Source organism: Fusarium keratoplasticum, chromosome 4, assembly GCF_025433545.1.
Source record: "Fusarium keratoplasticum isolate Fu6.1 chromosome 4, whole genome shotgun sequence".
NCBI classification, from domain to species: domain Eukaryota; kingdom Fungi; phylum Ascomycota; class Sordariomycetes; order Hypocreales; family Nectriaceae; genus Fusarium; species Fusarium keratoplasticum.
Window position 1 is genome coordinate 5,092,183 of NC_070532.1, and position 14,481 is coordinate 5,106,663.

General features: G+C 54.7%; 1 protein-coding gene across 1 annotated transcript; it reads right to left on the reverse strand.

Moving 5' to 3' along the window:
- Nucleotides 1-1,033: 1,033 nt before the first annotated feature.
- On the reverse strand, nt 1,034-3,466 carry NCS57_00659500 (CBM21 domain-containing protein; the record flags this gene model as incomplete). The annotated part of the gene is made up of 2 exons (XM_053056478.1): nt 1,034-1,453; nt 1,523-3,466. 2 exons carry the CDS (start codon nt 3,464-3,466, stop codon nt 1,034-1,036), a joined length of 2,364 nt encoding a protein of 787 aa, XP_052915433.1.
- Nucleotides 3,467-14,481: the final 11,015 nt, after the last annotated feature.

The window sequence follows — 14,481 nt, forward strand, 5'->3', positions numbered from 1 at the left end:
ACACCACCAAGCCCATCCAGGAAGTCCGGCGAACCGGCCAATCAGAGCTCAAACTCAGCCCAGCAGTTCCGGGGCCTTGAGCGAGTCAGGAGTCAGGCCATAGCTCCCTCAGCACAGCCCGGTTCGAGACTCGGCGTCGGCCGAGACCTTGGCACTTGAAGGACGCGCAACACCATCACTACATTCACACTGGCAATCATCGAGGACAAATGAGGTGCAAAATAGTCTCTTCAGCTTTGCATGCATCGCATTCTTGTATAGTGTATATCAATCCGTCTGGCCTACTCCCCAAAATCCCTTGCATTCCTCAAGGGAAGCAAACTTTTGTCCCATTTCCCTTCCCGTATCCTTCCTTTCCCTGCGCCGTGTACAGTCTTCGCAGTCAAGTCAACGCTCCAGGAGACATCTTGACGCGGGTTAAGCAGGCATGGCATTGCATCGCCCGACTCCGTATAAGCCTCTTCCTCGACGTGTTCCATCGCAGTGACCCTTCCGTTTGCTGCTCACTCAAAACCACATTAAAGTATGGATGTCTCTGACCGTTCAACGGTGAGCAGAGCAGCCAACCAGACCGAGGGCCAACCAACATGACCAGAAAGTTCGAGGATTAAAAAAACAACGAGAGTAAATCAGAGGCGACAAGGAAAAGGCAACAACGCGCATTCGATGGCAAACAACAGAAACAGCTCCCAAAACTCCAAATGCGGATGCCCGGCACGCCATGCCAGGCTGCTTGCTTGCTCGCTGACAAGTCCGAAACCGTAAACGCCAAACATTGCTGGCCGTAAGCCGTAAAAACATATTCCAGTAACCCTTCCGAGGCTAGCCACAGTGTGTGTGTAGTGTGTGCTGTCTCGAATCAAACAGACAGGAGGGAGGATTGATAGATGTGGCCATGTTGAAGAGGTGGTCCACAGTCATTGGTAGAATACCAAGATAGCACTACAGTCTTGGAGCTGCTCTTGGTGGTAAGTGTGTTGCAGGTTGACTCGTCTCAGAGGATGAAGCTCGATTCACAATCGGCATCGCGATACTATCCTCGGATTGCTGTGGCAGCGTGAGAGTCACCCGTCCAGGGGAACCGCTCCATCATCATCTGTTGCTGGACGTGGTAGGAAACATCGGTCGACGGCGTACCGTCAAATGTCATAAAGGCAGGCGAGGCGGACCTTGCCGAGGCAGATGTCCTCGGTGTCGGTGACCCGGCGCTTGCCTGGAAGGCATCCTTGGGTGTCGACGGGGCCGAAGAAGGGTGGTAGACACCATGTCCTAGCGGAAGACTATGATGAACGGCGGGGCCGGCGTGATGGATGCTGCCGTTGGGACTTCCGAGAGCCGTGACGTTGCTCCGGCGAGGAGCAGGGGCAGCAGCAGCGCCTCCAGAAGAACCATCAAAGCGAGCACCGCTGAGCGTACCGTCCCTCATGTTAGGGCTCGACTGCTTTGAACCAAACTGCAACATCAATGACTGTCAGTAACCAACTCTTCAATTGCGCTTCCGGCCTATCGTGCCATCCCGTACATCCAGGTGAAGGGTGAAACCATCTTGGCGACCGAGGGGAGGACGAGGGCCAGAGGCGGGTGAAGCAGGGCGCACTTCGGGGGCACGTACAAAGCAGTACTTGTTGACCAGCTCTTCGTACGAGGAGCTGGACAAGGTTGAGTTGGGCGAGGTCGCCCCGTGGGCCGTCTGGCTCTGAACCTGTGTCGAGGGCTGAGTCGTCGATACGGGGAGAGTGGGCTTAGCACTCCGGACGTTGGCCTTCATGTAGAGCCCGTCCTTATCCTTGGAGCCAGAATCCTTGGCCGCCTGGACGGCAGCGCTGAGAGAAGCGCCAAAGTCGTAGCGGTTAGAGAAGGCAAGGCCGCTGGGCGAGCCAAAGCCCTTGGCCATGTTATCGCTGGCGAGGTTGCCCGCTGACTTGGACTTGAGGCGGAGACCCGAGGTGCCGTTGCCCGACTCACCGAGATATTCGTGGATGGGCTGGTCATAGCTGAGCTTAGCATCCTCACCAAACTCGCCGAAGCCAGCAGGCATCGACTTGGGGCGAGGCACCGTTGAGGCTCCGTTGCGTCGGTTGCTCCGGGGAAGGCCATTAACTGGGCGGGAAGAGGCGCCCTGGAAGTTGTTCTTCCCCTTCTGGGGAAGATGCTTCTTGCGGAAGTCAATCTGGAAGTTGCTCGAGTCGTTGTTGTCCCAGTAGTCAAGTCCGTTGACGGCATAGCGGACGCAGAGGAACAGAGTCTTGGACTCGAGGTTAGCCGTGTCAGCCAGCTTGATAGAAAAGGTAAACCGGTCGTGGCCCAACGGTGTTTCCCGAGGGCGGATCTCGTGGCTGTAGTCAGCGGCAACCTCCGAGGTGGTCTTCCAGTAGTCCAGAGTGAAGCGGCAGGTAACCGACTTCTGGAACGCGAGATTGGCGACAGCCACCGAGCCTAGCAGCGTCTTTTGGTCGTTGGACAGCCACACCTTTTCGAGCCGCACGGGCAACGACCTGCGAGTGGCGCTGTCGTGGGGAAAGTTGGATGTGAGAATCTCCCACTCGTAGGGGGGCGACCGCACTTTTTGCTGGCCATTGCCAGGGAAGGGATACTCGGTATCGCTCTCGTAGCTGTCGATGGGCGAAGAGCCAGCGCTCACAGCAAGAGGGCGGTCCACCTGCAGAAAGTGGCGTACATGCTCAAGGTGTGAGTCAAAGTGGACAGCCTTGGAGAAGACGGGGGTGCCAGGCATGCTGGAGGGGCGTCGTCGGGAGGGGGGGCGAAGTGCAGGTCGAACAAGCTCGCCCGACTTCTTTCGCACCATCTGAGGCTTCTTTTGCAGGTCCTCATCGGTCTCTTCCTCCGATACTGACAATGAGTTATCGGCAGACTTGGTCAGAGAAATGTGAGGCTCAGTGACGGAGCGAACATGTCCAATCTTGCGTCCCGCCTTGGCGAGGTCACCCAGGGCGCTTGTGCTGAAGCTCAGGTGAACACTGTCTTTCCGACGAGGCTGGCTATCGCCGTTTTCTTGTGTGGGTTGCGATCTCTGGGGGGATGCTGATCGTTGCATGGGGATCTGGCTAACGGCATCTCGAAGCGCCTTGTCGAGCTTTCGGCCGCGGATCTGGGGTTCCTGCTCCTCGTCATCGCTACCGGAGGAGGCAGAGTCGGGAGGCGAGATAATGGCACCCATGGGCATGGCTCGGTCGTCCGTCAGCGGGGGGGGAGACTGGCGGACGTTGGATGGCACGGCCGAGCCCATGCTCTTGAGATCCTCCGATGTGCCCTGGGGTGTCAGCGTGCCCGTTGATCCATCGCTGACGGCGGAAGCTGAGGGTGTTCGTCGGTGCTTGTGGAGGTACGAGGCGGATCTGGGGAGGTTTGGTCGGGTCCCTGTCTGTAGGGAGGAACGCCGGCTCGCAACGGGCGACGAGGAGGCTGACGAGGCGGGAGATCGATTTGAGGGCGGCGTGTAAGGCATTCCCAATGCGGGTATGTGAGTTAGGGAGGAGGAGAGAAAAGGGGGGAGAGGAAGGATTCCGTGGAAGCTGTTGCCAGGAGCTATACCACGTGGAGGTGAATAATATGCGAGGGCTGAGGCGAATTGATCGGGATGATGAGGCAACGAGGAATGGAAGCCTTGTGGTGTTGGTAGGCGGCCTCAGCGCATGCGGGAAGGAGGAGGAAGGAGGTTATCGAGACGGGTCTAAGGATTAGGAAGGCACTGGTCAGCAGCATGCTTAAGGATGAATAATTGAGTGGCGAAGCATAATTTAGGACAAAAGCACGAGATCATCGAAGGGGAATAATATTCATCGAAAATTTCGAGGCGATTGATGGAGTGCGAGTGGTGCGTTGGTGTTTCTGTGCGTGCCTACTTACATGAACCGCGTGTAAGAGGAACTGAAGCAAACTGGCGACACGGTAGGTGCTCTGGCAATATTCCAGCAACAGAGCAGACCGTGAAGCGCAGCAGCCGCGTAGTCGTAAAAACCCCAGGCAGGAGGAATTGAGGTTGCCAGGTATCACAATCAGGTTGCACCGCAGGTTCCAGACAGGAGGAAGTGGTCCGGAGGGATGGTATCGTTGGACTCGACTCGGGGGAGAACAAAGGCGTCGTCGAGATTAGGAGTGATACGAGCGAGGCGGTGCGGATGAGATAGGATGGAGATGCAGGTCAAGAAACAACAATAAAAAACAAGAACCAGAATAGAAGAAAACCGAAAAAAGGCTGCTGATACTGGACGTTAATCAGTCAGTCAGTCATAAACTCATGGACAGCAAGAAAGCTGGTGGAGGTGCTGAACGAGATCAAGATGGCCTGCGGGGAGCAGGTGGTTTTGAGTGCCTGTGTGCTCTACTCGCCGCGCGCAGAGACCAGGACTGAGGCGCCGGGGCCGGCCTGAGCGGCATGGACTAGCACGACAAGGTTGAGAGCCGCGTAGGCATGGGCCGTCTGGCGGCGTCCAGGATGGGTGGTAGTGGAGGGCAGGGATGTGTGATGGGATGGGAGCAGGATTGAGTGCGAGCGGCGGATGGGATGGGGACAGGGATGGGGTGGGAGAGGGCTTTGGTTTGGTTTGGTTTGGTTTGGCTTGGTGGGTTTGCGTTCAAGGTAGGGGTGGGATCATACCGCTGTAGTGCAGACGCCGTGAGACGCTTGGACGTTCTGGTTAGGTTTGGTTTTTTTTTTTCTCCTCTCTTCCTCTTTATCGACGGCGGCGACAGTGTCCGGTTGAGGTGGGAGGCTTTACAGTTGGGGACAAGATTGGAGGAGGCTTTTTCTTATGGTTGATGAGTTGAGAAGATGGGGCGGCGGCAAAATGCCAAAACCAGCTGGTTGCAGACGACTGGGAACGATTGACAAACGCCCAGAGTTGATGATTTTCAGAACCCGGCAGTAGATGATGAATTTAATCTGCAAGCACGTTGAAGTATGATGCCCGAAATGCTGATGGTTACCGTATGCGTGCGGATAGTGTGGGATGGTTGGAGTCGAGAAAACGTCAGAGGAGGCGAGAACAAAGGAGAAAATAATGATATGAGCGGACAATCAGTATCGTATCGACGAATCTCCAAAAAGAATTGATGGGGACGACGATGCGATGCGATGCGATGGGACCCAATGGATGGATGGATGGCGACAGGAAAGGCGGAGATCCAATGCGACCAGGGGTTGAGGATGCGCCGGAAGAGCAGAGCAAAGCAACAGTCGGTGATTTTTTAGTGCACAATTAGCGATGGAGTGGTGGTGTTATGATGATGGAAGGGTCGGGTTTTGGCGATAGCAAGATAGAAGACCAAAAGACGGCGCCACAATTACCGGAACAAAGGAGAAGAAAAAAGAATGACGATGAAAACTACTGTGGCAGTCTACAAGAAGGAGAATTTCTCAAGTTTGGAAGAAGAAGAAGAAGAAGTTTAGAGCAGAGGAAGAGATGGAATAATCAGTCGTCATGGTGAATGGGTTGAGAAGGGCAATGAATGAATCTGCGACCACGGCGACCCGACACAACACGCAAAATGGCGTCTTCTTCCAAGGCGTGAAACCCTCAAGTCAGATCATCGAATGGTGGTCGCTCGTTACTCCCAAGAACCAAACCCCGGTCGTGGCGCGCGCCCCTGGTCTGAGCTTTTCCCATCTTTTTTTCTCTGCCAAGGTGCATTCTTGGTGGTGAGCACAAGAGAGAGACAGACCCATGTCTTAGTGTGGGTGGGGGGTGGTTTGTCGTTTTTTTTTTTTTACGTTGGGTGTGTGCATCTGGAAGCAATCGGTGAGAGGCGTGTGCATTTGTGAGTGAGATTGAGTGAGGTTATGATCTGGGAACGTTTAGGGTATTACAGAAGAAGAAGGAGAATGAGGAGTCGGTATTATTCTTCCGAGCTGTGATGTACGATGATCTACTCGTTTCTCGAGATGCCTCAAGAGGCGAAAAATTCCCATCAAATTACCTACATGGGTGTCATTCCAACAACAACAAGAAAAAAGAAGGGCGTTGAGCTAAAGGCGTGGGATGGATTGTTGCAAAAAATGGTATGTGTGGGAAAATCATCTCCAGGTGGATACCCTAGTGCACAGTGGGAGACTCCGATGAGAGAAGCTCAGGCACATCCCATCCCATGGAAATCATCGCCTTCGTGCGTCTCCGTCTTTCCGCTCTCCGCCCCGCTGGTTCCGGACGCGCCGTTGAAAGAAGAGCAGGGGGGCAAAAAGAAGGAAAGTCGGCAAGATCTTGATGGCCTCATCTTTACTTTCGAGGGTATTTTTTCAAGAGAGGGAATTGAAGATGGATGGTACATAAGCTTCCTTCACCGACATGCCAGGTGCAGAAAGCCATGGCGTTTTCCACCTCGAGCCTCAGTTCAGTTTCCGATGGACGGAAACCTCCCTCCCTGTCTCTTCGGTCGTCAAAAAGTCCAAAACATCCAAGGCAGAAGGCTCCCCCCCTTGCCCAGCCCATGGGGGCCACTGGCATGGTACCGGCAGATCCATCTGCTACTAGCTGCTGCTGCTGACGGGATCCTTTCGCTCTCTGCAAGGCCGCTGTAAAATGTGCATGCATCACTGCAAGCCAGAAGCACCGCCCGCAGTGGTACACAGGTCACAGTTCCGTGGCACTGTGCTTGATTGGTGAACAAGTCGCCGCCTGCTACAGGCGAGCCGAAGCCCTCCTCCTCCAAAGAGACGCATGGTAGCCGCCCATTGGAAGCTCACGCACTGCTTCCTGCACAGAGACGGGCAGTATGCATTGCTTCAGAAACATTTCGCTTACTCGCCTTACATCCCATCCCACGGCAGCTCACGAGAGGGAGACACATACAAGTGAGGGGAAGGAGACAATCGCGCTGAAACCCTCCCAATGCATGTCAACTGACACCCATCGTCGTCTTCAATGACGTAGGTCGTCACAGAAACCACGCGCTCATTCTTTCATTGTCTCACCACGCAATCGCGTCTCTCGGCCGCGACCAAGAGATTGGATGAATTGACTGACACAGAGTCGAGAGATGTGGTGTTCGTATACGTATCCAAGAGGTGATCGAGAAGCAGCAAACCCTAGACATTCCCCTCTGCAATTGGCTTTCAGGTTTCTTGTTGCCCAGCATCATCCATGTCCCATGCCATGACCACGCCGAGGCCATGTCCGGGTTTCTCCCCCGTGCTGTCTCAGGATGCCTGCGCGCCCACCGTTGAGAGGCGCCCAGGTCTGGGGGGGCAGAGAGGATGGGGAAGAGACAGTCTGTCTGTCTGTCTGTTTGTTTGACCTGAGCCTCTCTCGTGGAATATGGGCTTGCTGTTTGGGGCAAGCCCCCGTCAAGCCCCCCATGCGATCTCAACGCTCGTGGCTTGTTACCTGACGCCCCCATCTCCGTCTCTCAGCTCAATGCTGGGCTCACAGAGAGTGACTGGTCTCGTCTCAAGTCTCCTGAGCACCTCCCGCCACAGATTGCGCCAAGCCACAAAGGGTCTAGGACCGAGTTCTCGTCCGGGCTGGCACTTGACAAGATGAAGGTCTGAACACAAGTTCACCGGCAATCATGGTCCTTGTCAGCTAGACGGTGGCTTGGTATAATGGCGTCCTCGCCGGGCAACGGATTGGATTGGCTTATGAGACACGCCGATCCCCCAGGTCTTGTGCGACCACAACACAACAGTAAACAGTTACACAGGGGGGGAGGAGGAGAAGGAATTCGGCTCAGGTCGAAGCGCCGCGAGCCAGACCGGACGATTTTGATGTGACGCGGGGGGATGTCCAATCCAATGCCAGACGCAGACAGGAAGACGATGGCGGTTGTCTTTCCCGCCTAACGCTGCAAGCCATTGCCCCAGACGAAAACGAGTGTCGCTTCTGCATCCATCAAATTGTCTCTGGACCCCGACCCCGAGCCTGTAGCACGACGGCAGCTTAGTCAGGGCTTGTCATTGCTGCTTGTCATCATGATATGGGGATACCCCGTCTGACCCTAACATTGGCCATTTCTTTGTCATGGACTTTGATCGTTCTATCGCCTGCCCTTTAAGTGGAGTTTTCTTAGATCGTGATGCGTCAGGGCCCCACGGATGAGATGAGCTTGATTGTGGTACGAAAAAGAAAGAAAAAGTAAATAAAAGTGCTATGGGCAAGGATATAGCTTCAATTGGTGCTGCCAGGGCTGCAGTTATCTGCCGTTTCTGCTCCGGGACCAGGAGATAAGTAAACGCACGGGCCAGTTCTCTTCTCTCTTTGAATCGTTTGGACCAAAATTTTTCACCTCCAACAACAAGGGGGGAAAGCTCGTCTCCAATAATCGCGTCTTGGTGAGCTTCAACTGGTGGGGCAGATTCGTCTTTTTTCGCCTTTTTCGCTCTTTGAGCTATGCCCCCGTCGGCCGACCGACGGCAGCTAAATTCTCCAGGCCCATCGCTCGCTTGAGTGAGAGTCACTCATTATTATCAGCTCTTCGCTTCGCACGGCACTAGATCGCTTCGAGGTGGTTAGCTGGGACGCCTCGCGACACCATAAAAGACTAAATCATGAGGTTTTTGTGCCGTGCTAACAGAAGACGCACATAATTTGGCTGGCGGAGCGTTATGGCCAAGCGAGGAGCCAAGACCACAGCCAAGACGTTTGTACTGTCTAGAAGTACACCATACATGGGCGCCAACGCCTTTCACATGCAATTTTTGGTCCTGGAGCTTGGTACTGCAGACTTGCATGGATTCTGCGCATCTGGCGCAATCCCACACGCAAGCAATCAATCAATCACATCCAGAGCTTCCCCATCCAAAAAGGTTCTTCATGAGTCCCAGTCTCCAGGCAGACAGAGCCCCTGCAGCCTGCTTGCCCCAACCAACCACAAGATCCCCTGCGATGATACGACCCCAGCTGCAACAGTCGGAGGCCATGGCATGGCATGGCGGACTTCAAGGTTCCCCGAAGAGGAGCTGTCGATTTGCCATCCAACATCCATTTCCCAACAAGAATAGAAGCACAGACCGTTGCCCTTCAAAACTCCTGCCCATCCATCATCGCCACTCTCACCGGCTGTCCAGGATTGCTTCATTCCTCTTTCTGTCCTGACGCATCTTCAGCTTGCCCCCTCCCCTCCAACTTGATCACCCCAAGATCCTGCACCCATAATTGATGCTCCCCAACATACCGTCGCATTGACTAACAAGACGGGATTTACACGCAGCCCGTCCCCGCCGTATCATACGGTCGGGACCGTTTGTGAGAAGTGATGCTTGGCTCGCTCGCATTACTGTTACCTACTCACAGCAGGACGGACCTGGCCGACATCGCGACACCACAGACATGCTCTGTTTCTATTGCGTACAATGGCGAGACCAGTCGATGGATGCCGGTAGAGCTGTGAACCACCCCCTGGTCGTATGATGCCTAGCTTCCTCATTCCGTGACACCACCCCAAGGGCTCGGCCGACACGGTGCGAACGGAGATGGAAGATTTTGGAGAGATGCGAAGCGGGCCCCAAAGCGACGGAGGCTGTGAGGGCGCCGTTAGCTCCGGCGGCATTTTGCGATAGCTTCACCGATAGCTTCGGGGCGATAACAAAGGCCGGCCGATAACTATACTAACGAAGCAGATCAATCGCTTCATCTATTCTTTGCTCATCATTCATCGTCATCAAGAATTCAACTGATTGATTGACTGGCAATGAACATCTCCGTAGACATCTCCGGTGTCGGTCTACCTGGTGCTAGTTCTTCTATCAATGGCATTCACACAACCTCCATCAAAGCTGATAACAAAGATTCCCCCCTCCCGTTTGCCTTGCCTTGCCCTGCCTTGCCTGCACTCCCAGGTTACCGATAGCCAAAAATGTCTAAAAACAGACGGATGCTTATCAGAGCCTCCTCCCACGCACGCACAGTCGCACACACACGCAGAGCGCAGCGCCTGGCCTTCCCCCGCGAATCTCCTGCGTCTCATCAGCCCGGGTCTTTCGCACGCCACGCAGGCCATGCTCTTCGCACAAGCGCCTGCTGCTGCTGCACGCAAATCGCCCATCCGAGATGCGGCCATCTCGATGCCCTTTTTCCAAAACGGCCTCGCACGCCGTCGCCATTGGCTGCACCCGAGTCCTGCATGGGGGTCCGCCGTGCCCCCCCTGTGAGGCTTTGGCCGTTCGCTTCGCAGAAAACATCCATCCCTGGCTCGCTCTCGACCAGGGGTCAAATCAGCAAGGACCAGGGAGTGAGGGTGGAGCTCCTGCAGACCGAGATTGATCAAGTTACAGTAGACAGGCAGCTCATTCGTATTGTAAGCAGGTCAGGTTCAAGCACGGGCTCGAGACAATGGCCTTGAATGGCACGACATGGGGGTATGTTTTGACGACTTGCTAGCCTTGGCCTTCTGTCACTGTCACTGTCACTGTCACTGCCAGTCAAGATCTGTCCACAACAGCCTTGGAATGGCAAGATGGCTTCAAACTACTGCAATCAGCCAACAGAGGCTTTCTCCATCACCAATCCGTTGGTTGGTGGTGACTCTTGAAGATTACCTCTTGCTTGAGGCAATTGACGTGCCGTTGGCTTGCCGATTGACTCAAGCTCGGCCTCTAGACTCATCAGCAATTTGCCACTAGGGGACCTTTGAAGGGGCCGTGTTGCGTTGCATCTCGAGGCATCTAGACGCCGAACTCCATCCATCAAAGCCCGTCTTATGCATGGCAGAGAGTCAAAAATTGTGCCAATCCCTCTCTCAAAGATCCTCTGCAACTGAAAATGAAACCATCGTCAGCCCCTCTTCACTATCAGATCAGAGCAAACATGCTCTGATGGGGAATACAGTTCCGCGCCCCGGTCGTTGCGGCTGGTGGACCCTGAATTTCTGCAAAGAGCCCCACGAGAAAGGCCTCGCGAATGTCCATGATCTGATGTTCCCAGCGTATAGTTGAGGTTATAACAAGTGACAGAAGGCTCCATCATATCATGATTTTGCCTTATCCGAAGTCGCAGCAGCCGCGATTGCCCCTTCGCCCTCCCTCGGGGTCTGCCCGTTCGTTCCTCGCTTCGTCTAGACTTCTTGGCTATCTCCATCTCCGGGATTTGAAGGGTCCTTTTGAGGAGATGATGGGTGTTGTTACCCTGATCGTCGCTTGACTTGCCCCCGCCGTGATAATGATCCATGAGCCACAGCATGTTTGTGTGGTGGATATTGATCGCCGTGCATTGATTGATGATGTGCTGCCGCCGCCATGTCAGTCAGTCTTGCCTCCTTTCTGCAACTCACATTCTTCGCCTCTTTTGCTGTCCTTGTTCGACACACCCTCAGGAGGACCCCTTCTTTTTCCAAGAGGGTAAGGTTGCTTGTAGCCGGTCAGGTTTTGGCCACCGGGATGGACCCTTCATACATGGCAGAAGGGAGACCAGCAGCAAGCACCCAAGGGAAGGGGCTTGGACCCCGGATCTGGGGTTCTCGCCCAATGCTCATCAGGATTAACAGAGTTTGGTGTCGCTCCCGCTCACCGATGTTCCATGGCTTCCCCCCTCCTCTGTAGTCTACCCTGAAGGCTGAAGCTACGCAGCCACAGTTGGGTAGACCCTCGGCTCTGAAGATGCAGCAACGCCTAGCCGTGGGACAGACAGAGAGACTGCTGCTGGTGCTGGCGTAAGATGACGAGCCCCGGACATGCCAATTGCGTTGCTGCGCATCGCTAGGCGCTGCAAGTCAGTTCAGTGCTTCTCGCTTCGTCGTCATCCCTCTCCCTTATCTTGCCATTCAATCCGGGGGAAGGGTGCTTGGTTGCGAAACTGGGCGTCTCAAAATGCGGGGAACGTTGACGATCAGCTAAAAATGCTGCGGTATGTAGGCGCGCGCGCCGTGTCAGACGCTATCCGTTTCGTGTTATCGGGTGGTGTTGAGCTTGGAGTCGTTGCTCTTCTGCCGGGCCCGTCGTTTTGGAGACGATACAACAGAGTCGGCACGCGGAGGAGCCTCAAGCTTTCCGGATCTTCCGCCCCGGACTGGGCTACGACGGTTCGGTCGGTTAGTGGGGTGATGCAGCATCTCACGGCCGGAACGAGGGTTAGGCCAGTAAGCCAGGGGGAGGGAGGTGAAGAGGAAGAGAGGCTGGACAGAGCGAAACCGACAGACACCAACCAACCCTTCCCTGTCAAATTGGACATCTCCTCGCAGAAAAGCCACCTCGAGGTCGTCTCCGGATGTCATCATCCTCTCGAAGCTGCTCCTGCATGTCACCCTATCAAGCTTGGGGCTCTCTAGGCAGTTGTTAGCCATCCAAGCCACTGTCCGTCCCCCTCTTACGAATGAATGGCTTACCCCACCCTGCCCCCTCTTTTTCACTTCCTTGCCAACGTGCCTGTGCTGCAGATGCACCTTTGCTTCTCCTCAGTGTGTGAAACCTGCTTGGAGGCACCATCTGCTCATGAGACCGTTTTGCCCTGTTTTTGTCTCTCGGCCGACATGAACTCTGCACACGTGATGGGATTTGAAAGTGTGATTTATCGGAGCTCTCGGAAAGAGGTCATGGGAAAGTTGCAAAGTCCACTACTTCTAGGTAGTCGTCAGTCTGTGTGTGCTGATGCACCATGATCTGAGAATGACAGGATCACCAAAGACAGTAGCTATCCCCGCGGGGAACTCCTCTGTTTGACTCTCGGATCAACAGGGTCCATCGAATGAAAAGGCTACTCTGCATTACACTCCCCTTGACAGAGTTGCTCTCAACAAACATGATGGACTGTAAATACAACCCAGCGGTGGTCTGGTCCAGATCCAGAGCTCTGCTCTTACACCAACTCCCCCCTCTGTCGTTATCAAGACTCTCCTCCTCCTGCTCGCTAAAGAACCCCTCGCCGCCGCGCCTCCTCCACACCACCTCCGCGAAAATCCCTGGGGCTCTGGCCGACATGGACTTTGTGAGAGGTGTCTGGGAATCGGCTGCGAGTGGTCTAATATCCCCCGCCGATCGCCCAGTTTGATGCCCTCTGCAGTCGGTCAGATAAGGCCGGTGTCCCGAATCGGCCTGATGATGAGCTCCCCTACCCGCCTTGCCTCCTGGTTTCTCTTATGAGATGGTGTAGACGCCGCCGCCCTGCCCTGCGCGAGTCGGCCATGTCTAGTTGGGGCATCCCGCATTCGATCCACAGCGCGAGGCGTACGCCTTTCCTCCCGCTGCTACTCTACCAAGCCACCACCCCCTCCATCATCTCATGGATACGACTTCAAAGGCAAGCCACAAAGAGTCCAAGTGGTTGCCGGCCCATGAGGCTCGGGCCTCGGATCAGCAAGGTCTTGTTCAGTTTACGGATAGGTTTGCCTCTTTTTCTCTTTTGGACCCAGGCACAGGGGACGACACCACACACACTCTTTTTCTATTTCTAGGTTTGATTTTTTGGTGGTTTGGTCCCCAACGAAATATCTTCATTTTTTGCTTGCCTGTCTTCAAGACCTGGGTCTTTTCCCTCCAGGATTTGCTCCCCCTTTCCCATCGGCGATCAAGATGACAGCGAATGACGTATTGTGCATCGATTCAAGGTCCCCGTCATCGGGCTCTAGTATGTGAATCGCGCAAATAAAGATACTAGTCGGCCGAGTGGGCCAGGGATTGCTCGGGGCGCACGGTGAGTCCAACACGGCTCATTTGCTTTGCCTTGCTTGCTTCCAAGATGCCAAGCATCTCAGCGCCTGCAGTGCCCCATGAGAAAGAGGGGCCGGAGCTAAATCCAGTGCTGGCCCGTTCAGATGGTCTCACCAAGGCGGGTAGACGAGCCTCTAGCACCACCGTCGCCGCGCTCTTGGGTCCCCCCCGGAGCCCACTTTCCGGGCCTTTGTTAGCTAGTTGTAGGGAGGAGAAGTGTGCTATGGTACAGTAGTAGTTGGGGGACGCAACCTCGAAATAACCGCCACAACATGCAACTTGCACAGAGGAGAAGTATCTCATCTCTTTTTTTGGTGATGATATATCCCTCATTCTAACCTTTTTTCCTCATTTACGTAATTATCTCATCCCTCCAAATTTCACGCAAGAGATCAATTGAATGAGACGCTTTGCCATCAGCTTTTGTTGAAGTCAGTCTCGAAGCTTCCCCTCAGTCGGTGGCACCAACAACATAACATCGCGCGAGCCACCACAATCTAAGTTAATTCACGACCGCCACACGGAGCGTTGCCCAGCCCAAGCCCGCTGTAACCATTGCACACGGGAGCCCCCTTCACCGCCTCATCTTGTCTGCCTCCGCACGACTCGACTCGGAGACGGCACGCATGCAAGGAGGGAGGAGGAGGAGGAGGAGGAGGAGGAGGCTCTATCGGGAGGAATCTGCTAGTGTCGATAGTCTTGAACCGTGTCTTTTTGCATTGATTGCTAATCTAAGTCATTCGCTCTCGGCAGATGCTTCTCCTCCTTGGATATGCGTTGCAGCAAGCGGGCAGATGTAACCATCTCGGACGCTACGCTGGACGATCCGGAGGACGCAGCCCTGGGCTCGGATAGGGTAGCCTTCCCTCAAGGTTTAAAACACTCCTCAC